Source organism: Copadichromis virginalis, linkage group LG10, assembly GCF_057382275.1.
Source record: "Copadichromis virginalis isolate Kocher_CV1m ecotype Utaka linkage group LG10, C_Virginalis_male_GT1.1, whole genome shotgun sequence".
NCBI classification, from domain to species: domain Eukaryota; kingdom Metazoa; phylum Chordata; class Actinopteri; order Cichliformes; family Cichlidae; genus Copadichromis; species Copadichromis virginalis.
The window spans coordinates 14,639,696-14,665,611 of NC_140627.1; the positions used below are offsets into that span (position 1 = coordinate 14,639,696).

Genomic DNA, 25,916 nt, shown 5'->3' on the forward strand with positions numbered 1-25,916 from the left:
AAATAAAAGCTTCCTGATCCAATATGGAAAAGGTGAGCGCGTCAGAGCCGATAACAGCAACACCACTTTTATCTGTGCATATGTACAGGGAGAGTGACAGAAAGCCACAGTGTTAAAAAGAACAAAAGACAAGGAGAGATAAAGGGAGAGACACAAAATGGCAGAGCTAATCTGGCTCTTGGCCTTTTCGGGATAGAGTTTTCATTTCCTCTCTACTTATTTTTCTTCCAGTAATTCAGCCAAGTTCCCCTCTGCCTCTGCCCCCCTGAAGTGGTCACTACAGCTCCCCATCTCCTGCAGAGGCTGGCTGTTCCTGAAATTGCTCTATTTCAGTAACTGTGACGGCTGGTTGATGATCATGGAAAGACTTACCCTTGTCCTATTTTCTCGAAGCGTGTGTACTTCTTTTTGGGATCCCCCACACTCACAATACTCCCTGAGACAGAGAGAAAGCAGATATATAATGATTGTCCTGTACTGTGTGTGTCAGTGCACGCTGTCAGGAGACGCTTCATCCAAACACACACAGGCACACAAAAAAGAAAAAAAGGAAATGTTTTTATGGCCTTTCATTTCAGGCAGACCCTGCACAGAGAGCTTATGTACACTCACATCTAATACACAGAGCTTTCTGGGTATTTCAGCTAAAGTTGCATTGCAGAGATGGGAGAAATCCACTATTCCATGTTCTTTTGAATTATTCTACCAAATATAGAGGTTGTGTACTAGATGTAATATATGGAAAACAGCTACTGGAAACCAAACATTCAGCCTCTCTTTTTAAATCAGTACAGCGCACAGCTCAGGCCACACACACTGACACAAATCGACACAGATACACATCAGAGCATTAGCTAGTGCCGAACACAAATGGTCACATCCTCAGAGTTGTTATAATGAATATACAGATTTTAACCTCAAAGGAGTTTATATTTTATATTTTTGTGCTTGACAATGACATTGAATGCGACTGATTTTGGGCAAATAGATGAGGCTGTCTTTCCTAAATTTATCCACAGAAGTGTGGAGAGGGCAGAGCGTAAGAACATGGAGCTGTAACTGTACATACTGAGTCTCTCCAGAATCTCCTCGTCCGTCATTTTGGACTTTTTCTTCTGCCGGTCGGTATGGCGATACATTGTGTTGGGCGTGTTCTCCGGCTGGACCTGTGACTCCGGTGGAGTCAGCACCTCTTTCACGGGGGTGGGAGGCTTTGGTGGATCCATGACGGAGCGCGTATAGATCTGCAAGAGAGGCAAGATATCAAAGGAGTTGCAGAGGTATCACAGCGCAACAATTCTGCAAAGCGCACGATGCCAACTAACAGATTTGGTGTGTTCCGGTCGAGGGGCAATGACTGGGGGCAGTTCATCGTCGTCGTCCTCTTCGTCTTCTTCTTCTTCCTCCTCCTCTTCCTCCTCATCCTCCTCCTCTGACACAGGCGGAGCAATCGGGGGTTCTGTTGTTGATGTTTTGGCACCCTGGAGGGTAGAGTTAGAAGTCAGTGTGGATGTATGTAGATGTATGTGCCAGTGAATGAAAGTAAGAGAATGAAAAGAAAAGTGCAGATTCTTAAACGTATCCATTGTTTTTTCCTTTTACAGTTTTTCTTTGTTACTGCTATTTGTGAACAGTCTGTAGACCCCAAACCAGCCAAAGTGCAGGATCTGATTCTTGGCCAGTTCAGGTTCAAAATGATTCTGTGCAACATACATACATAATCAGATTACTAAAGGCCAAAAGTACGCCGAGACTAATAAAGATAGCATTCAAAACTGATTTTAAGTTAGCTTGCGATTAGCATGAAGCCAAAACAATTTTCAGTGTCACTCACATGAAAGCAGCAAAAACAAATCAGGATTAATTGTCAGAAAAAAAAAAGTTAATAGCAAAGGAAAGAATAAGTCAGGTGTGAGCTAAAGAGAGAAGAGTGAGGTGGCATCCAGTGCAGTTTATCAGAAGCATTTGGAGTTGTGGGGACTGGTAAGGTGTGCCATGAGAATGAATTTTTTAAGTAACAAACTGTTAAATATTTGACTGTAAGAGATAGCATACTGCAGCAGTGTGCAGCATGGTGGTGAGCTGCAGACATACCGTTGATGTGGGAGTTACCTTTTAACAAGTGTGATTAATAAGCCCCAGACATATTTATTATGTCTAATGCTCAGCCTTTTCCCCCTCTAATCCAAAACTCTACTTGCCTTGGATCATCTTCCTCTTATGGAATGGAAACACTTCATCTATTTCAAGTCTTGTCATGCATAAATGAAGCAGTGCAGCTTAGTTCTAGTGATTAAAGGGAAAGGGTCTGGCTGAGGGAAAAGTCTCAGTCCTTCGTTCAGACATACTGGGCCTCTGACCTGCTCCAAAGTGGGCTGGGCCAAGACTGCAGTACAGGAAAGGCTGTCTGTCTAATTGTAAGCAGTTAGCCAGCAAGGGAGCCATGCGGTAATGTCTACAATGGTGATGAAGTTACAGGCAAATTACTGGATTAAATTTTCAGGAGTATGAGCTCATACATGCAGTTTGTCAGTCATCACAACCCTCTGTGGCATGCGCCACTGCTCTGCTACACGATCCAGTCAAAAAAGAATTAACAGATGCTCTTTGTGGTAGATGACAAATATATCTGGAACATCAAAAACAAAAAGATCCAATCAATCCCCCGTGAAATCTCAGTGCAGAGAGTGATGATGCTTTCATAATGAAATATTGTGTGCATTTTGCATTAGCCAGATGGCATAGTCAATAGTAGGAGGTCAAATAGTTGAATTTAGCTTCAAGGCCAATGCAGAGATAAGTCATGTGGATAGTAATATGGAGGAGTTACCTTGTCAAATAATGCGCTGCAGGTTCTAAGGCTGACAGGAGGCCCAGATGACAGCAGCCGGTTCTGAATGTGAAGGTTGAAAATGGGAGGATTTACTCAAAACAAACCCACACATGTGTAAGACTATGTGAACTTTAGGAGAGGGTGGAGGGGGCAGAGGTGGACGTCATGTCCGTGCATTATATCCCACAGCCAGCAAGAGGAAAGGACATGATAGAGATATACTACGTCACCTGAGACCTGTCCATGGCACTGAAGTCCTGAACAATCTTTGTCTTTTTATTATTATTTTTTATGTTATATAACCATCATATTTGGACACTACAGTACTGACAATAACATTATCCTGAGCAGATGCATGTATGCGCCTAATGTCTGATTCTGTGATGAACCAACCTTTTCAACTAAAATGAGATCGCAGCTGAATGACACCCAGTCTAGTCAAGCACACGCACACACACAAGGCAGAGTGATGTGTCAAAAATATGTCTTTCCACTATATTTACTTTGAAACCCGAGAGTACTGTGTTTAAGTAAACGACTAGTACTTTTCGCAGTCATGTTGCACTAGCTGGCAGCCAGGAATGTCGATGGAGTTTGTAACTGTTGTAGATACTCGAGCATAATCACTACTCGCTGCTGATAAAAATCAAAGCCTCTGGGAAACTCTTCTCTCAATTAACCATCCACAGAATGCACGTTTTGTGTGAGCACAACCAAACTGCATGAAATATTATTCTTCTCATTTAAAAAAAAAAAAAAAAAAGACCCATGCACCAACCATGCTGGATTTCAAAGTATCAGACGTTACAGTAACAACATCAATACACAAGTGATGAAAACAGCCAGTGCAATGTGAGATATAACCCACGCTCCTGTTATGAATGTAGTAACACGAACAGCGGTTTAGCGACAGGTATTTGTTGACAAACTCGTAATAAAAGGAAGCTAAGGTGAAGTGGCCTTATACCATATGACTCAACGGTTGGCTAACTGGGAGAGATTCCTAAAAAGCTCCAATAAAGAAGGAAAACCCAAACATGAATCACTTAAAGCAACAATTAAGAGCCAAGAAAACTGAGGACAGGCAATGTCTCCTGAGAATGTGTCAAATTATTTTGACTGTTTCATTTCACTAATGTAATTTCTATTAACAATTAAAAAAAAGCACAAAGTAATCATTGCTGCCAAAATAATCTCTGGGGTGTATCTAATGTCTCATAAAGGAGGACTCTGGGGATAACGTTTGGCACTTTAAATTCCTCGTGAATTTCTGCCTGACCAAATCTTGGATTTGGATGCAGCACGATGTCTGTACTGCCAAAATATGCAGCTATATATGTATGCTGAGCGAAAGTCAAGGTCAGGCAGACACCGCGGGCTCAAACTGAAGTTCAAAGAGCTCAAATGAAAATCTTAGATATAGACATTGAATAGGGTTTTTCTTTTCTTTTATTATTATTATTATTATGGGTAGCAACCTCTACGTGCTAAAATATGAAACCAACATAGCAAAAGCTGCAGTTTCTCTAATCACCACTTGAGGCTGCAAAGTAAATTGCTGCACACTTCCACATTAAAATGCTCAACATTACAGCAGAAATAATTATGTTTACAACCTGGTACAAAAAAAGAAGCTGGATTTTTGTTTACGCCCAAAGTTAGGAGTGCAGCTGCTTTGACTGACAGTTAGATGGAGACAAAGGCTGTTGTAGCAATGTGCAGTTAGTCATTTTATTAGAGATTACTTCACAGTAATTAGAGGCATCTGTATCTGTGCAGTGCACCCATTTAAACATGGTCGCTTCTGGCTGTAGACAGAGCTGCTTACAGCAAACAAAACATTAGTTTTCACATATTTTTCTGCATAAAGTGATGTTGAAATAATATGAGGTACTGTAGCTGATGAGGACTTTCTTCAGTAGAGGAGTTTTTGGCAACGTTCCTGTAATTCTGTTTCCTTAAGACTTAAAATTGGCACTATGACCGATAGCTGAGTCACCTCTGCATGCTGTGGAGCACTGTGACGGTCCAAGATTGAGATGCTTTAGAATAGCCTTACTGTGCTCACTCACACAATCTTTTAGATGGACTGCCACACCCATTTGCCCTTCACAGGCATACAGCTGTATCAAGCAATAGCTTTGCATGAAGAGATCCCAGCGTAGTTTGCCCGGGGCAGCAAATCCTACTAAACAGACTCGGATTCCACTTCTTCACCCAGCGTGCAGAAAGCATAGATTACTCTGGTCAAAGTCAGGAATGAGGTCAGCACAGCGGGAGTCCTTCTAGATGCAGTTGAAGCTCCGTCTATTTCAAAATCTGGTTAAGTCGATTGGAAAAATAAACAAAGCTCAGTGGTGGCTCTCGCAGCAGCCATCGTTTCTATGCGGGAGCTGCAAGAGTGTTTGTCATGTATGCAAAAATCAGGGAATTATGCCACATAGTGATGGCAGTAAGCCTCCAGAGGGGAACACGCACACTCTGTCCATTAGAGCGAGAAGGCTGTGTGAAGAGAACGTGCCTTAAAGTAACACGGTCTATTCTAGAAAATCCCAGAAAGAGACAGCGAGGGTGAAGTGATGAAGATTTACTGGGGTGTAGGTGGAGAGGCACATTAATACTCTGAGCATCAGGACAAAGAAATAAACCACCTAATATTGCAACTTACCTGTTAAATGATTACACTGTTCGATAAGTTATAAGAATTTATTTGCCTGCATCCATTAATCAGACATTTTTGAAAGCAATAAAATGTTGCAGAGATCGTGGCTCTGGCTATGGGTCAGAGATCTGATATACCATCGTAATAAGTCCAGGGATATGAAGAGAGCAACTGGCATAAACTCTGTTAGATTATGATTTCTAAATAAATTATTTAGTCATAGAAAACCACAAACAGTGACCAAAGAAGGTTTACAAGAACTCACCAGAGTGTTTGCTGCTATGTACCCATGTGCTGACTTGTCTGAAATGAAAAGAAGACATTTTTTTTAAAACAACATACTGAAAATCTTTTGTATTAGATGCAGATCTTTTAGCCTTTTATATTGCTAACTGACATTTTCCATGAGTATTTAGGTGAGATTACCTCCTGAAGTGAAGCTCATGTACTTCTGGTTGTTGACGGTCTCTTTGGAGTCATAAAACTTCAAGACGTCCAACACGGCCTGCGGGTTCTTCTTCTGCTCCAGCTTGGTGATGTTCGAGGTCTGTAAGAGCCGTGCCCACTGCTCTGGGATGCCCTTTACAAAGAGACAGAGGCCACAGGTTAAAGCATCTCGAGACAAAAGGATCAATCTGTGTCTGAGAGAAACACAAAATGTTTATGTAGGCTTTTCTCACATTTTTTAACGTCATGGTATATTTGATCACTAAAGCTCAGTGATCAACAATTTGAAACACATCGATTAAATAAAAAGATCCTTAATATTCCATGTAAATAAATATTCTTTATATTGCCAGTCAACAACAAAAATTGATTAGCTTTTTATAAGAAATGAATTTTAAAAGAAAGCCGCTAGCTTTATCCTTGTATTTAATTGGTTAGTATAAAAGCATTATTGCTTTCTTTACTCGGAGCATAAAATAATCTTTTGAGACAATTCTTTTTTATCTTTAATGGGAAGTGAATATCCGTCAACAATGGCTTTCTTTCATGCCAGCTTTGTAAACTCATGCACATTTTTACTATTAAAAGCAAATCAGCTGCTGGAGGAAAAAAGGCTGGCAATGGAGGTTAAAAAAAAGAAATCATACTTGGAGGGAGATCAAGGGAAAAATCGAGAGTGATGTACTTTATTCTCCCTGAAAACCCTGAAACAAGTAAAAGTGGCTGCTTCAAAACTCTTAAAAGAGCTCTGTGTGTCACAGGCACATAGCTTTTAAATGAACAAGGAACTATTTGTTACTGGTCCTGTGCTGCACATTTGGTAGTCAAATAGTCCCGAATATGTAATCCTTAGTGTAAGGACGTTTTTATAGGGTTGTGATGATAAGACGCAAACTTCCTACAATTATTTTTTAGTATAGGACAGACTAGACTAGACTTTGCATTAGTAGTTTATTCCCAGCACTGTCAAACTAGTCTAGGTTCAATATATGTATCTCTGTTATTATGAGTGAGTGGGTGTACGAATATGTTAATATGTTGTTTTTATCGTTTTATCGTAAAGTGCACTTGATGAGCTGGTTATCAGCCAGTGTGAGCACATCTATAAAAAAACACAAGTTTTAGCAGTTTGCTGGTCTGGAGCATCCAAATGTGTGTTAACACAGCCCCACAATTTGGCAAATTCATCCCAAGGTCAGACCATACAAAAAATTAAGAGCTAGATCTTAGACTCTACAGGCCTCAGCATGTTAAATGTTAAAGTTTATGACAGTACAATCAGAAAAAGACTGAACAAGTATGGCGTGTTTGGAAAGGTTGCCAGGAGAAATCCTTTTCTCTTTAATAAGAACACGGCGGGATAGTTTAGGTTTACAAAGTACAAGACTTTGGGAACAATGTCCTTTGGACAAGGGAAACCAACGTGGAGATGCCTGGCCATAATGCACAGCACCACATTTGGGGCTTGTTTTGTAGTCATTAATTCGACTAAAAACTTCTCTGGTATAGCAAAAAATATTCTAGAGTCAAATGTGAGGCTGTCTGACAGAAACTGGGTCATGGCACAGGACAATGATCCCAAGCACAGCAATGAATCTACAAGAGAATGGCTGAAAAATAAAAAAATAAAAAAGGTGTCGCAGTGGCCAAGTCAAAGTCTAGACTTCAACCTGAATAAAATGCTTTTGCAGAACCTTAATAGAGCTGCGTTTAATTAAATGCTCGCAAACTTCAGTAAAATGAAGGAACATAAAGGAGAGTGGGCCAAAATTCCCCCACAATGATGTGAGAGACATACAATTACTTCACATTATTGCTATTACAGGTGGTTCCCCGAGTTATTGAATAATGTGGTGAACTTAGTTTTACCCAAGACTGTAGTTTTTACTGTTCAAAATTCACCACAGAGTAGTAAATTGTATTCATACATCTGTAAAGCTTTAAATAATTAGAATAATTACCTTTGCATTTAAAAATCTGTGCTGGAACTGCTCTACTGAATCACAAACTAGGTAATGCCAAAGACAGTCTATTGTCTTTGGCATTACCTGGACCTAAAATGTAATTTACCAGGAAACACTGAAGGAATCAAGTGCAGGTTTTACTTGATAGGTTCGAGTGATTGTCATTCGGGTCACTTGTATTACCAAACCTATGTGGAGGAAATTTAATTACTAGCTGACTCTATCAATTTAGGGAAATGTGAATTTTGAAATGTGTGCCTGTAAGTTTGCTTTCAAATGAGAGGTGAATTTTAGAAGCACATCTGTCCTCATTTATATGCCTGATCATCGGGTGAAAGCGATACTCACTGTGAATTCTCCTGTTACAGCATCAAAGCCAACATGAATGGTGTGTTCGAAGTCTGAGGGTAGGGATATCTCAGGACGTTCCTTCTCTTTCTTCTTGTTTGCTAAAGGAAATTGACAAAAATCTGCTTACAAGCTCATTTATAACATCTATTTTTTTTTCTTTACACACAGGAAACAAGTAAACCATGTGATCCAATGTGCTGCTGAGCCTGAAGGCGACATGTTGAGAAGGATACTCACTCTTGTCTCCCCCGGGGAAGATGGAACGCAGGCGGACCTTCTTGTTTTTCTCTTCAGGAGCCATTGGAAGCGGTTTGGATGCGTGATTCACTGATGAAGAGTCTCGGGAACTACTGTTCATTCTCAAGGGGGGGGCTGGTGGTTTCTCTTCAACATCAACACTATCAGACATCTTTAGTAGCACTCACAATGCCCTGGGAAAGAGAGAAGGAGAGAGGTGTAGGAGCTCAGTGTGAAAAAGTCTATGTATAGATCAGTAAGAACTCAAACAGCAGCAGGTGATGAAAGCTACAAAAACCCTCTGCACTGATCTTAGCTTTGAATTTCACTTGCACTTAGCCCTATGCATAATACACAACAATGTTAAGTTTGCTAAACTGAGGAATACCATTTTTTATACACAAAAGCATTATTTCCATTTGTAGTACATATTAGGTGTTCTGGTTCACCAAGACCTGCTGTGTAAAAGGGAGCAGGTATCAGTAACACCAATGAGTAATGACAATGAGTAAGTCAGATACAACATGAAAAGAAGGAGCTGGTGGGTTGCAAAGCGGTTTGCTGATGCACAGCACCCGTGGACAGGCTAAAATTGTAGGTCGTGTAGGCCATCGGCTCACACCCCATCTAATATGGACTGGCAGTGAGATCAGCTGATCTGCCAGGATTGTGGCTGCGCATGACTTCATGAAGAAGCTATGCCTGATTGATCTTTATTAAGGTCAGGAGCAAGCCATGGAGTTTAAGGGGCAGTTTTACAGTAGAAAAGCCACAGTAAAAAAAAAAATCCACAGTGGTATTTTATATTAATATGTTCATGCAAATGGTGTGCACTTACATTTTTCTACCTCAGTGGTACTTAAAGCACTTTACAGTGCTATAGTGTTATAGTAACAGCTAAGCTGCCATGCAAGAAGTCCAACAGCCATCAGGAGTTTCAGTGTCTTGGTAAGCAAAACTTCGGTATGTGGAGTGATTGCGGGACCAAACCATCAGCCCTTCAAGTGATGGATAAGGTAATAATTATTAAAACTAATTGATTAATTTCTGGAGGGTTTAAGGAGTCACAATGTTTCTTGATATTTAAAAGTTCTATTTCTATATATTACAGCTATTTCTTATATTTTGTAGCTTTGTAATCTATTGTATTATTTCATTTAGTTCAGTCTGTTACTGTCCTTATTGTCTTGGAGCAACTGTAACCATATAATTTCCTTAAGGATTCTGATTATGTTTCTGATTTTCTCTCTTGTAAAAGAGATTTGATTTCAGGAGTACTTCCTGGTTAAATATAAGTAACAGTACTAGTACACTTAATTCTTCCTATGTGGACACGGCTGATATTTTGCACGGCAGATTTAAATCTAATTTAGATTTAAAGGTTGACTCAACAACCAAGAACTGATTCTCAGAGAATCTGGCAAGAGTAAATATTTCCATCACTCATGCTCTAATCTTCCATCTACCCATTGCATCTACACATCTTAGACTCCTTGAGTGCCGCACCCTGAGGCCAAGCCCATCATGTGATGTGCAGCACAGGCATCCCAGAAAGCGGGCCATCCATGTGGGCCGCCCCCTTGCTTGAGACCTACATAAGCGAACAAAGACACGCTCTCAAGCTTTTACACAGCGAGCCTTGCCTTTGACGAATCACACACGTGCCTTCGTGGTGGCCTTTACAATTGTACTTAACCATCTCCTCCTCCACTAGGCACAGTTTGATAGATCACGCTGCACTCTTCCCTAACGTCCCAAAAGAACTGGTTTGGAATAAAAGAACTTGATTAGTGGAACGATGCGACATGATAAGAAGCCACCGTTTCATCAGATTTTGACAGTTACCAGCGTTATTACACAATACCTCTGGCTATCTCCATCTGCTGCCTCAAATTCTTGTCTTGTTGTGAAAGGGATTTGTCAGTAATGTGTCATTTCATCATAAACCTGTTTGGGCAGGACACCAGAACCACAAATCAAGGCTTCTCAAAACATGCTCATTGTTTGTTTATTTAACTGTGCAGTAACTACCTCAGAAACATGTCAGATTAAGAACAAAAAACCCCACAAAAACAACATCATCATTAACTGTTTCCCTGTTAACTGCTGATTGAATGTAAACATCCAACGGATTCAGTAAACAGATTTCATTATTCCATTTAAACATTAAACATGTTCTTCCGTTGCATAACATTACCAATATGCTTTAATGTGTAAGGAATTGAGTTTATGACTCGTAAGAAACAAACTACAAAATATGTGAAAGTTTATATTACATTAAATAAAAGCTTGGAGATTAAACATGGATCTGAGATAAAAGCTGCCAACATAATCTTTATGTCTAATTAATTAGACAGCATTTGGTATTCTCCTCTGCTAGTGACGTGATAGCTCGCACTGCGATCTTTTCAATTAGATTAACTATTCAACAACGACTGCCGGAAATTATTTGGCGAATATCAGCCCATGCACACTGCTGGCATTCAATAGCAGCCCAGCTCGCTGTAGATGAATGTAGAGTTGAAATGTAAAACATGAACATGAACAAGAACTGAAAACAAGAAGCGTTCCACCAATGGAAGATAGGGATAAAAATAATATTGCAGCATCTTCCTTTAACAGAGGTTACATCAGTTGAATCCCTGAGAAACCTTTAAATCACCCTTTCCCAAGAATGATCTGTTAAAAAAAAAAAAAAAAGTGACTCACGGTTAACTGAAATTAGATTTTGATCTGGCTTAGCTAGAAGGCACCGACTATTTTTGAATAACCAGTCAGCTCCAGAGACATACTATGATTTTAAAACGCCACTATGTCGTTGCTATTATTTTAATACCGCATTTCAAAGATCTTATGAGATATATTGCTGGTGGGGGAGCACTATGCTGGCGCTTTCCATGCGAGACTCCAGACGACAACAAAAAACAGGTTTGCTTAGGTTGGAGTTTGGGCGTGTCACTGACAACAAAACCCAACAAAACTCTGCTATTTACAGAGGAAATTCACAATGTGGACACATTAAAGAAACAGGGCGTGTATACAGCACGGCTGTCCAGGCAATAAGGAAGACAAGGTTTGGTAACCTTTGTATGCAATCTGACACAATCAGCCAAATTTAGCTGAAGGATCGCAGGGATTATTAAGCTTTATGGCTTAATACTGTGGCACCAGGCTTACAGCGAGTGTGGAAATACTGTTGAACTTGACATCTAAACTTTTATTTAAGCATTTGATTTTTTCCTCCTCATATCCTTTTCTTTGCTTCTCAATCACAGTTACTGATCGTTTCTAAATGATCCATAACCAGACCGGCTGACTGTCTGTCATCTATCCTATTAAGAGAGTTCACGGGGTATAATTTTTTATAATCGGTGAAAAAGTGCAGCACTATAAGTGATTTAGTGTCACAAAGTGGCATCCAAGCTGTCTGTCTACCTTGTCTATGGATCATTGCAAAAACACAAACATCCCTGTCCTGTTAAGACTCACACAGCTGCGACTAAAGCCTCTGTTAATCCGTTAACATCATTTTTTTTTGCTATCAGTTTTGCTTCGATAGAAGTCACACTGCTTTTACTGTCACGCACAGAAGTGGATTCAGTAACGTGCGCATTAAACAAGCGAGACCTGCCAACAGCGATGGGGCTCTAATCTGTCGAGTCAATATCTGGTCTGAAAACATGGAGGGAAGAATCGGTGGTTACAACATCAAACAACGACAGGAGAGTTTGAACTTTTCAAACATAAAACTAATGAGTTCTTGAGGTTTAGTCGGGTTAGTTGTTCCCCCTTTTCAGACATGGATTTGTAAAACTGTTGGCTTCTAATAGCCATTCTGTTATTAAACAGAGGAGTAAGGAGCCATGACGCATGCGTGATGCATTGGGCTCACAATACATACAGTTACATGGACTTCTACCCAACAACTCATCCATCCGCTTATGCAATTCACAGTGGCAGGCTGCGGATGGAGCCTATCCCAGCTGTCAGAGGGCGAGAGGCTGGGTACACCCTACACAGTCCCCATCAGTGATATAAAAAAGTGTTGGTGAAACTATTTTAATAGTTACTTTGATCATCAGCATGGATGACACACAGTCACAGGAATGCATATTTATAGAAACAGCTGGAAGCAATACACTGACTTATTCCTTTTAATGTTTTGTCCAATTTCAGATTGCAGTCACTACTTATGTCTCATTAGCCTGACCCGTCACATACCTGCTGTAATGTAAAGGTTTAGTTAAAAAAAATATGTCACTGTAATAGATGTGAAGCTTTAGAGCGAGTGGGAGAAAGCAACATATATGGATGGAGTTAGGTGGCTTTGGAGAGGTCGGTGTGTCTCTGACGACTAAAACGCACATGAGCGGGGTCGTCTGCACTCTGATGATGACAATTTACGGAACAGCTGATGAATCTGTTCAGACTTTTTCCAGCACACAATAATAAACCAATTTAAAGGAACTTCTGCGAGCAGTTTGGGCAGAGTGATGTCACAAAAGTAAAAGTGGGTTTACTGTGGCAAATTTTCAGAGGTGCACGGTCACACGTGAAGCTGACATATTGTCAGATTAATAGAAACGAGTACCTGTCTGAAAGGGCTCCTTTGCTTCATCAATACTCGTGTCCTCCTCGAGAGCACACACCACTTATATAAAAACATTGAAGTGCTCATAAATATGATAACGTTAGGAAAGAACTGTCCTCAGAAAGCAACGTGGCTGAATGATGGCTAAAAAAAAAAAATCCCCAAAACCCTCTTCGGGATGCTTCTGTTTATTTTAATGACAGGCAGTCGTGAGTGAGCACAACAAACAAAAGCAGCAGCAGCAGCATCACAGTTAGATATTACAAATCTAAATGTGGTCTCTAATGCTGTATGGCTGTTTAGCTTATCACCTTCCTGCCGGCAGTTCTGCTGAACGGCTAAAGATGGCAGATTCATGAAGGCCCAGACATTACCGATTCTTCGCTCACATAAAACACTGACCTATTTACTGTGCAGACTGACAGGCAGGCAAGCAGTCAGTAAGTACACTGTCCCTGAAACAAGCAGCTACTATTTCTGAAACACACACAGCCCAGTCTCTTATACATCAAGTGTACAAATGACTTTTACCGATACTGAATTTACTGGTACGAGGTTGAACTACACCAGCAACGGGGAAAAAAGGATTGTAAGACAGATTTCCATCGTTTCACTTTTAATTGAGTCAAAATGCAGAAGAGGAGAACTGCAGCTGTAACAATGATCCATGACGTGTTAATTTGACAGAAGTTACACCCCCAGCGTCATCCTTTTTGACTTGCTTTAGAAAAATGTGACATTTTGACAGCGATATACAAATGTGCAAGCCTCCTAAAAAGAAATAAGATAAAACACTAAACCCGCACAGACATTACTGGAGATGTTTTCACATTTCTCTTCTATAAAATATTGATATATCCATGAAGAGTAGGCATTTTCCTTGCTCTTTCAAACATTAATGCTGAATTTGAATGGCTAACCACAGGAAGAGGCTCTAATCTTGAGCCCATGGCAGCCCAGTAATGGCCCCACAGTGGGGGGAGGGCTCCATAAGCTCAGCTCTCCATGCCCCTGATTAGGACACGCTCTCTGGTTGACTTGGCTTCGGCTGTCCTTCTATGAAGGATGCTGATTACTTGGGATGGGATAGACAGCTTGAGGACGGTCAAAAGATAAGGAGGAAGGAGGGATACTTCGAAGCTGCACATCATCATTGTTATTTGCTCCATCTGTACAGAACTTTTACTCTGCATTTTATAAACACAGGGTCAGATAAATTTCACTTTACAGACGCACACAGTGTCACACAATAACAGCTGTCAACATGTAACTACACAAATGCCCGTCTCCCCCGTGGCTGGACCCTCAAGATCAGAAGAAAACCCGCAGTCATGTAGCCCGCTTCCATATGTCATCCCCTTGCATTTCAACTGGGGGGCAGGGGAAGCGATGTCTGACATTCATGTCTGTTAAAGAGGACTCGTGGTCAAACTAAATTAATGGCTGTTTTCATTTATCAATACAAGGCTGTGACTATGCTTTGAAACTTGGTGTACAATATTTCAGTAAATAGGTAAGTCAGAAAATCCTTATTTCTTCAGGCACTGACACTGACAGTTAAAAACCTATTTTTGGCAGTTCTTGGATTGTCATCCACATTAACACTTTCTGACAGTTTGTTGCAGACAGATGAGAAGCTTGGTGCCACTCCTATGTCTGAACAGGGACATGTGATAATGCAGTCAGCAGATTGTTTATCTCAACATAAGCACAGGAAGCAAAGGCACACAGCTACAGTCATGGTAAAAACACAGTACGGCATCTGTCAGTTCAAAGGTTTTACATATCAGGACCTAACAAATGATCCCATCCTAACCAGGTCTTAAAATAAGGTAAACAGAACTTGAAATGATGTGTGTAAGCACACTCTTCTAAACCTTGCTTGCAGAACCAGTCTTTGAAAAAAAGGGAATTTTGTTCATTAAGGTTTACAGGCACGTGCTTATACATAGCTCTATTAAGGGAGAATTTCAATCAGGTTGAGGTTTAGATTTTGACCGGTCCACTTTGATTCTTTTCCTTTTCAGCCATCATTTTGTACAGTTGCTAGTGTTTGAGGGATCACTGGCCTATGTTATGACTCAACTCGAGCTAAGTTTTAGCTGTAAGGCTCTAGAATACTTTGGTAAAAAGTGTTCATGGACTCAGTGACTGCAAGGTACCGGGTTGATCTGATATCCTCGTGTTGGTGTTGTTCCCAGATCATCATACTAAATGTTGTTCCAGGATCAACATTGCAAGTGACCAATCAGAATGTTGTGACGTCATACTTTTGCGACTTCGGGAAAAACCGGCGTAAAACAAAAAACTGTAATAAAGCTGCGTGAAACCGCCTCTGTCCGCCGATCAACGGACCCTGACCCTAACCGTAACCCTTTAATAAACAGTAAGCAGAATTGATATTGTCCTTGCAACATTGGAATTTCATAAATGCATGAATGGCTTGGCGCGCAAAAGAATAACGTCACAAAAATGTGATTGGTCACTTGCAATGTTGAACCTGGAACAACATTTTCATGATGGTCTGGGAACAACACCAACACGAGGATATCAGATCATCCAAGGTACCGTGTGGCTACAAAACAAGCTCAAATCATCACTGCTTCACCACCGTGCTTGAGAGCTGGCACGAGATGTTTGGATATAGCACAGTATCATGTTTGGTGAAATCCAACAGAGAATATAAGTGGTGACATCTGAAACAGTAAAGGTAAATATTCTTTTTTGTTCCATTTATTGATTTTTTGCACACACCGTTTCAGCATTTTGGCTTTTTACTGAATTTAGAATGACATGGTTGTATTAAAATGGATATACACTGAACAAAAATATAAACGCAACACTTTTGTTTTTGCTCCCATTCCCCATGGGATGGACGTAGAGACCTAAAATTCATTCCAGATACACAATATAACCATCCCTCCCAAACAGTGGTCACAAATCAGTCCAAATGTGTGGTAGTGGACACATCTGCTATATTGAGATAATCCATCCCACCTCACAGGTGTGCCACATCAGGATGCTGATCTGACATCATGAGTAGTGCACAGGTGTACCTCAGACTGCCCACAACAAAAGGCCACCCTGGAATGTGCAGTTTTTTGCGCTATTGGGGGTCTGGGGACCCAGAACCGGTCAGTATCTGGTGTGACCACCATTTGCCTCATGCAGTGCAACACATCGTCGCATGGAGTCTATCAGATTGTCAATTGTGGCCTGTGGAATGTTGGTCCACTCCACTTCAATGGCTGTGCGAGGTTGTTGGATATTCGTGGGAACTGGTACACGCTGTCGTATACGCCGGTCAAGCACATCCCGAACATGCTCAATGGGTGACATGTCCGGTGAGTATGCTGGCCATGCAAGAACTGGGACATTCTCAGCTGCCATCTGCCCTGAACAATGTGAACCATGATTCATCCGTGAAGCGCACACCTCTCCAACGTGCCAGACGCCATCGAATGTGAGCATTTGCCCACACAAGTCTGTTACGGCGACGAGCTGGAGTCAGGTCAAGACCCCAATGAGGACGACGGGCATGCAGTTGAGCGTCCCTGAGACGGTTTCTGACAGTTTGTGCAGAAATTGTTTGGTTGTGCAAACCAATTGTTCCAGCAGCTGTCTGGGTGGCTGATCTCAGACGATCTTGGAGGTGAACCTGCTGGATGTGGAGGTCCTGGGCTGGTGTGGTTACACGAGGTCTGCGGTTGTGAGGCCGGTTGGATGTGCTGCCACATTCTCTGAAACGCCTGTGGAGACGGCTTATGGTTGAGAAATGAACATTCAATGCACGGGCGACAGATCTGGTTGACATTCCTGCTGTCAGCATGCCAATTGCACGCTCCCTCATTGCTTGTGGCATCTGTGGCATTTTGCTGTGAGACAAAACTGCACATTCCAGGGTGGCCTTTTGTTGTGGGCAGTCTGAGGTACACCTGTGCACTACTCATGATGTCAGAAGAGCATCCTGAAGTGGCACACCTGTGAGGTGGGATGGATTATCTCAATATAGCAGATGTGCCCACTACCACACATTTGGACTGATTTGTGACCACTGTTTGGGAGGGATGGTTATATTGTGTATCTGGAATGAATTTTAGGTCTCTACGTCCATCCCATGGGGAATGGGAGCAAAAACAAAAGTGTTGCGTTTATATGTTTTGTTCAGTGTATGATGTGTGATATGTAAAACCTTGGAATTGATAGTGGGTGCACTCTCTTAAAAGTAACAAAACGCGCACACAAGCACCTCTAAAGCTCGCAAATGTTCAAACTACAGCTCTTACTTTCTATTGTTCTGCATTAGTAAAGTGAATTTTACAATTTAATGTAATACTGTTCAACATTTAAAAGAAAAAGTAAAAGCATCAAAAGCACATCTAAAACTCATGACAGCGACTTGATTCCCGAGTCACAAAAGAAATTCTGACATTTCAACTTTTGTCAAATGAAGCTTCACTTCTTTGGTTTAAAGCTTCTACTGCAACACTCTGTAACTCTGCTTTGCATACAGCTCCAACGTCTGGTTCATGAAAGGGACAAGTCACAGCTGCCTCACACACTTTTATTGTAACAGGTGGCAGGTGAGACAGAGGTGTGCAAATTTATTCCTCGTTTCATGTTTCAGTGGGGGAAGTTTGGCTGTATGTAGAAAGATGTTGTCACACTTCTAATAGTCATGCCAATACAGTTAATATAAGTTCCATAATATAATAACCATACCTGATCAAGAGCCTGATGACAGGTTTACAACATATTCAAAAGTATGCCTCCCTGCACAAAGAGTGAGACTTCTTTCATTTGTTTATTTTTCCAGGGTAAAAAGAATCACATGTTTCACTGGAACAAACAAAAAAAAACATCTATTTTTAGGGGATACACGCGCCTTGGGGGAAAGCTATGAACATCTTTTAATCGTGTGAGTAAAAAGGCTTATACCCGCTCATAATATGCCAACTAGAGCATGATTACACAATATCAAAGGAAAAAGTAAATGAATGAAACAGCTTTCAAATACACTTTGAAATAGCACTTCAAATGTCCATTAACACAGAGATCTGAGGTCTGAAACACAGCTGATGCACATACAGTATATTTTTCTATCCAAGTAGCTTTTCTAAGACAGAACGTGGTGTTTTACTTCAATCCAGTGTTTGTAATAGAGCTCTCTGTTCCCTTCTTCTTCTTCTTTTAAAATGCACAGCACAGTTTGGAAATATCTCTGATCACTGACCTATTATTAGACACGAGCCAGAGTATGATCTTGTTTCATCCGATCATAGTCTACAAAACCACATGTATAGGAAAGAAATTATAAATATTAAACAAATTAAATGAAAATATTACACCCGGTCATTTATCAATTGTGGGAAATGCTACTTATATACATATGTATGTACAGAAAAAGAATAGCTCTTTAGTATGTCGAGTACTGTATGTCCTATTGTGCAGTTAAACTAAATGCAGCCTTGCACTTTGGCTTCCAGGAACTGTATCCTGTTCTAATGCTCGGGCGCATTCAAATTTGGGATGTTTGGGGTTTTCCTGACATGAACTCTTCCCTTCAGGTTCCTCTCACAATATATCTATTGGTAGAAGAACAAGAATTTCACGTATTCCTCTTTAGGAACAATCCAAACCACGTTGACCCAGATGCAGTAAAATCAGACCCAACCCATGTCACTAACACCACCAAGGTTGAGGTTCTTTTGCAGGAAATGCAACGTTTTCCTTTCGTTCCCATCTGTCGACAAAGGCTTTCCAATATGTTTCTGGCTTTCTCATGTGATCTTTAACAGACAGAAGATGAAAACCACTGTTCCTTTAGTGAAGTTCTGGGTTTTCTCCTTGCAACCCTGTCAGATATACCATTTAATCCAGTCTTCTCATCATAGTGGACTCAAATATGACCATTAGCTAACTTGAGAGAGGCTTTTAGTTGCTTAAAGATTACCCACGGTTTCTTAAATTAAACCACTCCTGTGGAGGGTAACAGTGGTCTTGAGTTTGAAAGCAGTTTTAATTTTTATTTTAGTGAGTTCAAATGTTTTTTTCACATCAAGTTTTAGCTTTCAGTTAACTATAATAACCTTGCTCCAAATGTTTTTTCTCTCCCCGAAGGGAGGGAGCATGCAATATGTTTGTCTCTCTGTCTGTTTGTTAGCAGTTTAGCATCCACAGTTTTCAAGATATCAAGTTCAAATTTTGTGTGACGGCAGATATTAATAACAGCTTGAGCTGATTAATTTTGGTGAAAATCTGATCAATGTCAAGGTCACACGAAATGTGACTGGTCTTGTTTTATTAAGTAACCCTGTTCAGACTGATGAAAATCAATAAATCTCACTTGTTGATGCCATGATTTATTCCTTTGATTGTTTTGAAGATCAGACTTAGATACATGTTTGTTTTAATTTAAAAACAGGCAGCACCCTAACACCTGATTCTACTTTTACCATCAAACTAACGGTCAACAGTTGACGTTTACTTGCTTTGTTTCTACTCGCATTTCATTTGTTTATGTGGCGTGACTGAGACACGGCAGGACCACAGATTCGGTGTTAGAGCCATTCTATTTATTCTAGCTGCAGCTCTCGGCTGTCAGCTGCAAATCACACCACAAAAAACTAACACACAACAACACAATTATGTAGGTCGGTGGGCGTAATTGGGGATGCCGCGCAGGTGCATGAGCCCTCCCTGCACGGCACCGCAGACCACGCCCCACCACAGTTTAGTTGGGTTGTTTTGCTACTTTTCCGATATATGAAAGTTATGTTCACGGTTTGTGTCACATTTAGGCAGAAATGTAAAAATTTCCAAAGGATTCCCAACTTTGAACTGAAACTGTATCTAATCAGTGTAAATTAAATCACTATTAATTAAATTAATGTAAATTGGACAGTATGCGTATCATACATATCTGACTTTTTGCAAATGACAAGAATAAATTAAGCGTTCCAGTAGCTAAACCATTTAGATAAAAACTAAGAAGATAAAATCACTCAGTTTTGAGGTGCTTATATTTGTACACTGAAGAAATATTGCACAATATTCTCACCTATGCTGCTAAATTAGATTACTGCAATGAACCCTTTTGCTTGGCTGTTAAGTTTTACATTGATCTTGTCCCATTCCAATTAGCACAACACTGATTAGATTGCAAAGGCACGATGATATAACCTGCCTTATTTTCTCTTCAGTAGCCAATTTATTCCCTCGCATTCAAAGGATTCAGTGGTATTACCAAATATTATCCCTTTGGTTCACTTACTTTCAATTAAACAACACTCTCCTGACAGATTTGGGTACACCGATCCTCATATTTAAAACAAAGCAGAAACTGCAGGCTCATTTTACCCCCACAGTCTACACTCCAGCATGACTCTCATTTTACTGAGCACCATCCTTTCCCAAATTCCCCTGCTGGGGAGGCTTGAGAGCTCACTCTGTCATTTAATATTTAGTTCTGGCGAACCTGCTCGAGTGCTGTTCCCTCAAGTGTGTGTATGCACACACACACACACACACACACACACACACACACACACACACACACACACACACACACACACACACACACCATGTCATGTCTTAAACCTGCAGTGCTGCTTTTCTCATTGGCTGTAGATTTTTGTGTAAATATTGCAAAAAATATTAGGTTAGAAGACACTTTCTAAAATAATTGAATAAACTATAGTTACGAGTACTAGTGAACAGCCAGAGCTGACAAAATTACCGTTCCCTGTGTGTTATGACAGTTTGAGTGGCTCTCTCTGTATGAGCTGGAACAGAAGTACTTTTTAATTGAAGCAGTTTATCCTGTCAGGTGGTAAATTTCTATCAGATCTGAACTGCCAGCAGTATAAATGAGCTAAGCAGCATTGTTAACATGTGATAATTCCTTCCTGACAGAAAATTCTAACTGTCCCACACATTTCTATGACTAGTAGTTTATTTATGGGCATTTATGACATAACAGAGCAAACTGATCAATACTTTCCCTAACAGGATGAGCTTCCTCATTCCTCATATTCAAAAAAGCCTCTCTTAGCCCATCCTGACAGCCCACCTCCAGGTAAAATTGTGTTGTGGTCAGAGTCTGCTTTTCTTTGATGCATGAGCCTCACTTAGAGAATAGACTTAGCTTAGCAATAGACGAGTTTCTGATGACTGAAAATCGACATTTAAGACCTTTATCGTTATTGATTAACCATGAGGTTACATCGAAGCAAGCAAATCCTGCTTCAATAGGCAACTGTTTTTAATGTTTGCTCCAAATCCATCGGTTAACTTTGGATCAGTTTCTTTACACTGACAGAAAAATCAAACTCAAATGCTTCTGCTTATTGGTCTGATGTATCTACAGTGGGAGTAAGAAGGAATATTGATAGAAGAACTGTGTTCCGGACTAATTTATAAATCTGCTAGAGAAAAATTACTAGTAAAACCTCAGCTCAATTCTGCTAGTAGTACGAGAATAGAAAGTTCACCTGGCTACAGGAACCATTTAGCTCAAACTTGCCCAGTACAGCTGGCAATTGGATGGCATCCAGGTGAGATCATGTTCTCTCCATGAACAAATTTTTCCAGAGTTGAATGGGACAAGGGCGGAGAGCATCTCTTTTGAGAGGTTCCAGTCCAGGTCTTTTGATCTTCAACTGAGTGATTACTTCACACTTAGTAGTACACTCCAGGGCTGAAAGATTAAGCATGTGCTAAAAGTGCAGTATATCCAGCAACCACTTGAAGCCCACTGCAATTCAATAACAAATCCTAATACTTTCTTTGGTTAAAAATGACAAAACTACGGGAATGGCCTGATACAAAAAAATCCAACAACAATAAAACAGACAGAAGGTTAAGATTTAAATTTGGGGCTTGGCTACATTGGTTGAATGGGGACACTGATGTGGGCACCTGTCTTACCTCCACTAATTTGAGTCAGTGAACTGGATCTGTTAATCCAGCATTTTAAACATGATTATTAAACAAATATTATGGCTTACTGTGAGGTCCAGTCAAGGTTATAGATGCAGTTATTTAACCAAGCATGTAAAGGTTAGCTGCTAACTTAGCACTCCATCCCCTTTTCTAATTATGGTTACATCTGCTCTCAGAAAACCAAGATGATGATTTCCATAAAAGTAAAAGAAAACCTTCAAATGCCCAGTATAATATGTTCATCCTTAATAGAAGTATATCAGATCAACCTGAGAAAATGTTTTACTGTAAAAGCAATATGACAGATTTAAACAAAAATCTTGATTTGTTATGTTCTTAAATGTATAAACTGCAAAATACTCAAGATGTCTAAAACATTTTACAAATTGGTATGAGGTTGAGGTAGGAAACCCTCAAATCCTTGAACAGAGCAGATGGTTGTAATCCACTGTTTTATTTATATGAAATAAAAACACTATTAATAAAGATTCATGAATCTTTAAATGTAAATTATAACCTCAACATGAATTCCAAAAAGAATAACAAGAGGCAGCATTCACACACCTAGTTTTTCATTTTACAGGCTTATTACAGGTAAAAAGTCTCATGACTAACAGGTAATTTGTCTCAGTTTAGAATCAAACTATACTTTCATTTCTTTCTTCAAAGACTGCTGACCTGACTTTCTATACAACCCATAGCATGTCTAAGTACAGGTGAGCATCACATGTTTTATTATTGTCAGGTTTTAAAAAAAAGGTACCACAGGGTTTTATCCACTATTGTGGGATGGATGAGCTTTTCCGAGGGCCATCTGGAGGCAGAAAGGGGCATGATTTCCCTCCTAAGCCAGCTGGTGCACCTGCTCCGAGTACCACTGAAAGGGCTAAGATGTACCAATTGTAATGACTGAAGGAAAGAGTGGAAACAGTCTCCCCAAGTGCTTTCTTCTTTTTTTTTTTTATTCCAGCAAAGTATTCAAGGTCACTAAATAGTTTCCCCTGAAACTGTGCGAAGCGTTAAAAAGCTTTGTGGTGTGTTCTGTTTGTTCATCGCATAGCCTTACTGTTCTCTCACTACAGCCGACTGTGCTCTACTTTAATAACCTTTCCCCTGCTAAGTGCACAGAGCTACATTGTGGTTTTGCATAGGCAAACACTAGCATGGGACTAATATTTGTGTCAACAAGAGAATCAGCTGAGACACGCTCACTCTACTTCGATGCAACTGAGACCACAAACTGAAGCACTAGTAGTTCATCTGGAGGCAAAGCAGTGCGTCAACACTGCTCCAAGGTCTCCTCTACCTGAAGACACAAAGCTAAGATCATATGGACAAAAGCAAAACTTTTTCCATTAAAACTCTGCCCTGAATTTTCTTTGGCTCTCCAGATGTTTTCCAAACACACTAAGAATCTTTGATATACAATCATGAAAGATGGAGCAACTGTGAAGTTCTCTCATTAAGAAGCAAAGCACATACAACCAGAATAATAATAAGAAAAGGTCTGAAAAGTGAATTTCAAACGATCAGGGAGTTACATCTTATAAAAGAGGAGATTAAACAGTCACCTTGTGGTCACAGTATCTGCAGATCATCTAGAGTCCTTTCGTTCTCTGGAAACTATTCCTACTTGATGGCCTTTAATATTTTTCTATCTGTTCATCTTCAGACTTATTCAAGCTCACTCACTTCTCCAACTCTCTGCAAACCCATGACAAAGAGAAACTTTTTAATCTGTTAACCCACCCCCAACCCTCTCACTCCCCCTGCAAAATTTGATCCCTATATTCTCCACAGCCGGCATCCATCTGGAATATCCATCTTACTGTTAAGGCATTAGAACTTAAATACATCTGAAATATCTATCATGAGGCTACATTTGCGGTGTGTATTTGAAACATTATAAACTGCAGGCAATATCTTTTTTTTTAATGAACGCAGCCAGACAAACAACACATAAACAGATAGAATAAGCTTGCTTGTATATTTGTCTAAGTAGCAACAGACATCAAGTAGGGAGATTACACAGGGAGCTGTGTCAATGTGTCAGTGTGTGAGTGTTTCCTCTGTCTCTCTCCATCCATCTCTCCTGCTTACTCCCCTCCCCTTTCGGAGACAAAATGGCCAGATGGCTTGCAATCCAACATGCTAATCCACAACACAGACTGTAGCTCTGACACACCTACCATAAGACCAGTGCTCCACTCTCAACATCTATACCCTTAAGCACACACACGCATGTATACACACACAGGGCCAGTACACTTTCAGCATGAGTCCCAAACGATAACTTCACTTAACAATAGCAGAATAACTCATTCAGACTAAGCCCTCAACAGATGGAGGCTTAGTTGTATGTGTTTTGTGTGTGTGTGTGTGTGTGTCCTGCTATCATATTTCAGGCAGGCCAGTTAGCAGGCTACAGGCCAAGATGAGGTTCTGTGTCTACTGCTTTTGTTAGCTGAGGTGAGGTAAGAGAAGCCGAGTGTGTTGGGTTACACTGAGCAATGGAAAACATGGGGAAACCCAGAAGAGCACATAATACACATGGAAACAAACTGGCTGCCATAGTTGTGTTTTTTTTAAATAAAGGATCATTTCAGTACACTAATGAAGTGCTGCTCCTATTGTGTTATTGATAAGATCACATTAAATAAAAACACTGCATTATTTTGGCTACTCGGGCCTGGGCAGATGAATCAATGAACATCACAAGTAAAAGAAAAGTACTAAAGTTACACAGTGGTCAGTTGGTCACAAGTGGGGAAATCATTTGCATTAAAGTCAAGCCACAATATGCTTCCATTTTGCCAGCAGAGTGCATGTTTACATAACAAACATATGCCCGAGTCTATAATTTCACTTAGATTTTCAGTTAAACTGAGCATACTTTGCACTCGTCAGAAAATTCAAGAGTATAACACTTTGAGTGGAGATATCTATTTTATATAAGAGGTGCGTAACCAACTCACAGAAAAAAGCTCATACAGGTAAGAACGCGCTCTGTTGATGGTAAACAGCTACACGCACAGATACAAAATGGAGAGCTATTAATTGCCCATTTGCGTGTAATAGACCTGTGTCGATAACGGTGCGATGAATATATAATGCAATGTGGCATGTGAAGCAGAGCATCTAAGACTGGTGTGAAGCACAGCCAAGAGATCAGTGGAGACGAATTTTCCAGCGACAGCTTCGCAGATCAGTTCGACAGAGGGATGCATAAATATTAAACACTTCTACTCTGATGGTATAGCAAAACCTGATTGTCTCGCCGCCTTCTGATTGTGACGCTGCATTGGATTACCACTCTGTATCCGGCCGTTTTTCTGGAAAGCTTGGAGCTGGGTGATGTGCTACACTGGGAAGAAAAATATTTAATAGACCAACCAGAGAGTTCTGGACGTATATTAGATAAATTGTGATGGGGGGAAAAAAGCCAATGGTTCTGCCTTGGTGTTGAGGAGTTTATATAGTAGACACCTTAAATATTTTAATGCAAAAATGTAGTAAAAGATGTAGTTTAACTGCTTGAAATGCAGTCATATTTGCTTGAAGTGTGGACAGGAGGATTAGTGTGAAAGGGCATGCAAGACATCGATCTCAATGTAAAAGGCCAATGTTCATAGCGAGCAACAGCTTCAGTAACCCCTCCCCCAATCCACTTTATAATCATCTCACCCTCCCTAAATCACTGATATGACTCCCTAACATCTTCCTCTTTCACACTAAAGCCAGACAACAGGTCTCCCATCAGGCCCTGCTTCTCAAGGGATGACTGCGCTTCCTGGGAGAGGAATCTGTCCTTCCTCTACGTTGGCCGGGACGGCAAAATTAAAATCGGAGCAGGTGATGGAGAGGCACACATTCAGCTTTGTACTGTGG

At 40.4% G+C, this 25,916-nt stretch overlaps 1 protein-coding gene across 3 annotated transcripts in view; it reads right to left on the reverse strand.

The window, feature by feature from the left end:
- Nucleotides 1-25,916, reverse strand: part of LOC146700050 (serine/threonine-protein kinase PAK 3) — a 50,679-nt gene that overhangs the window by 4,806 nt on the left and 19,957 nt on the right. For 2 of the 3 annotated variants that reach the window (XM_085470075.1, XM_085470074.1), the window contains exons 2-9: nt 8,495-8,688; nt 8,255-8,355; nt 5,922-6,075; nt 5,761-5,798; nt 2,831-2,893; nt 1,326-1,481; nt 1,070-1,244; nt 373-436 (exon numbers count right to left, since the gene is read on the reverse strand). In XM_085470075.1, the coding sequence (XP_085326201.1) occupies nt 373-436; nt 1,070-1,244; nt 1,326-1,481; nt 2,831-2,893; nt 5,761-5,798; nt 5,922-6,075; nt 8,255-8,355; nt 8,495-8,666 (923 nt within the window). In that variant the 5' untranslated portion in view covers nt 8,667-8,688. The remainder of the gene's footprint in view (nt 1-372; nt 437-1,069; nt 1,245-1,325; nt 1,482-2,830; nt 2,894-5,760; nt 5,799-5,921; nt 6,076-8,254; nt 8,356-8,494; nt 8,689-25,916) is intronic. The other variant, XM_085470076.1, reaches the window with a different exon arrangement.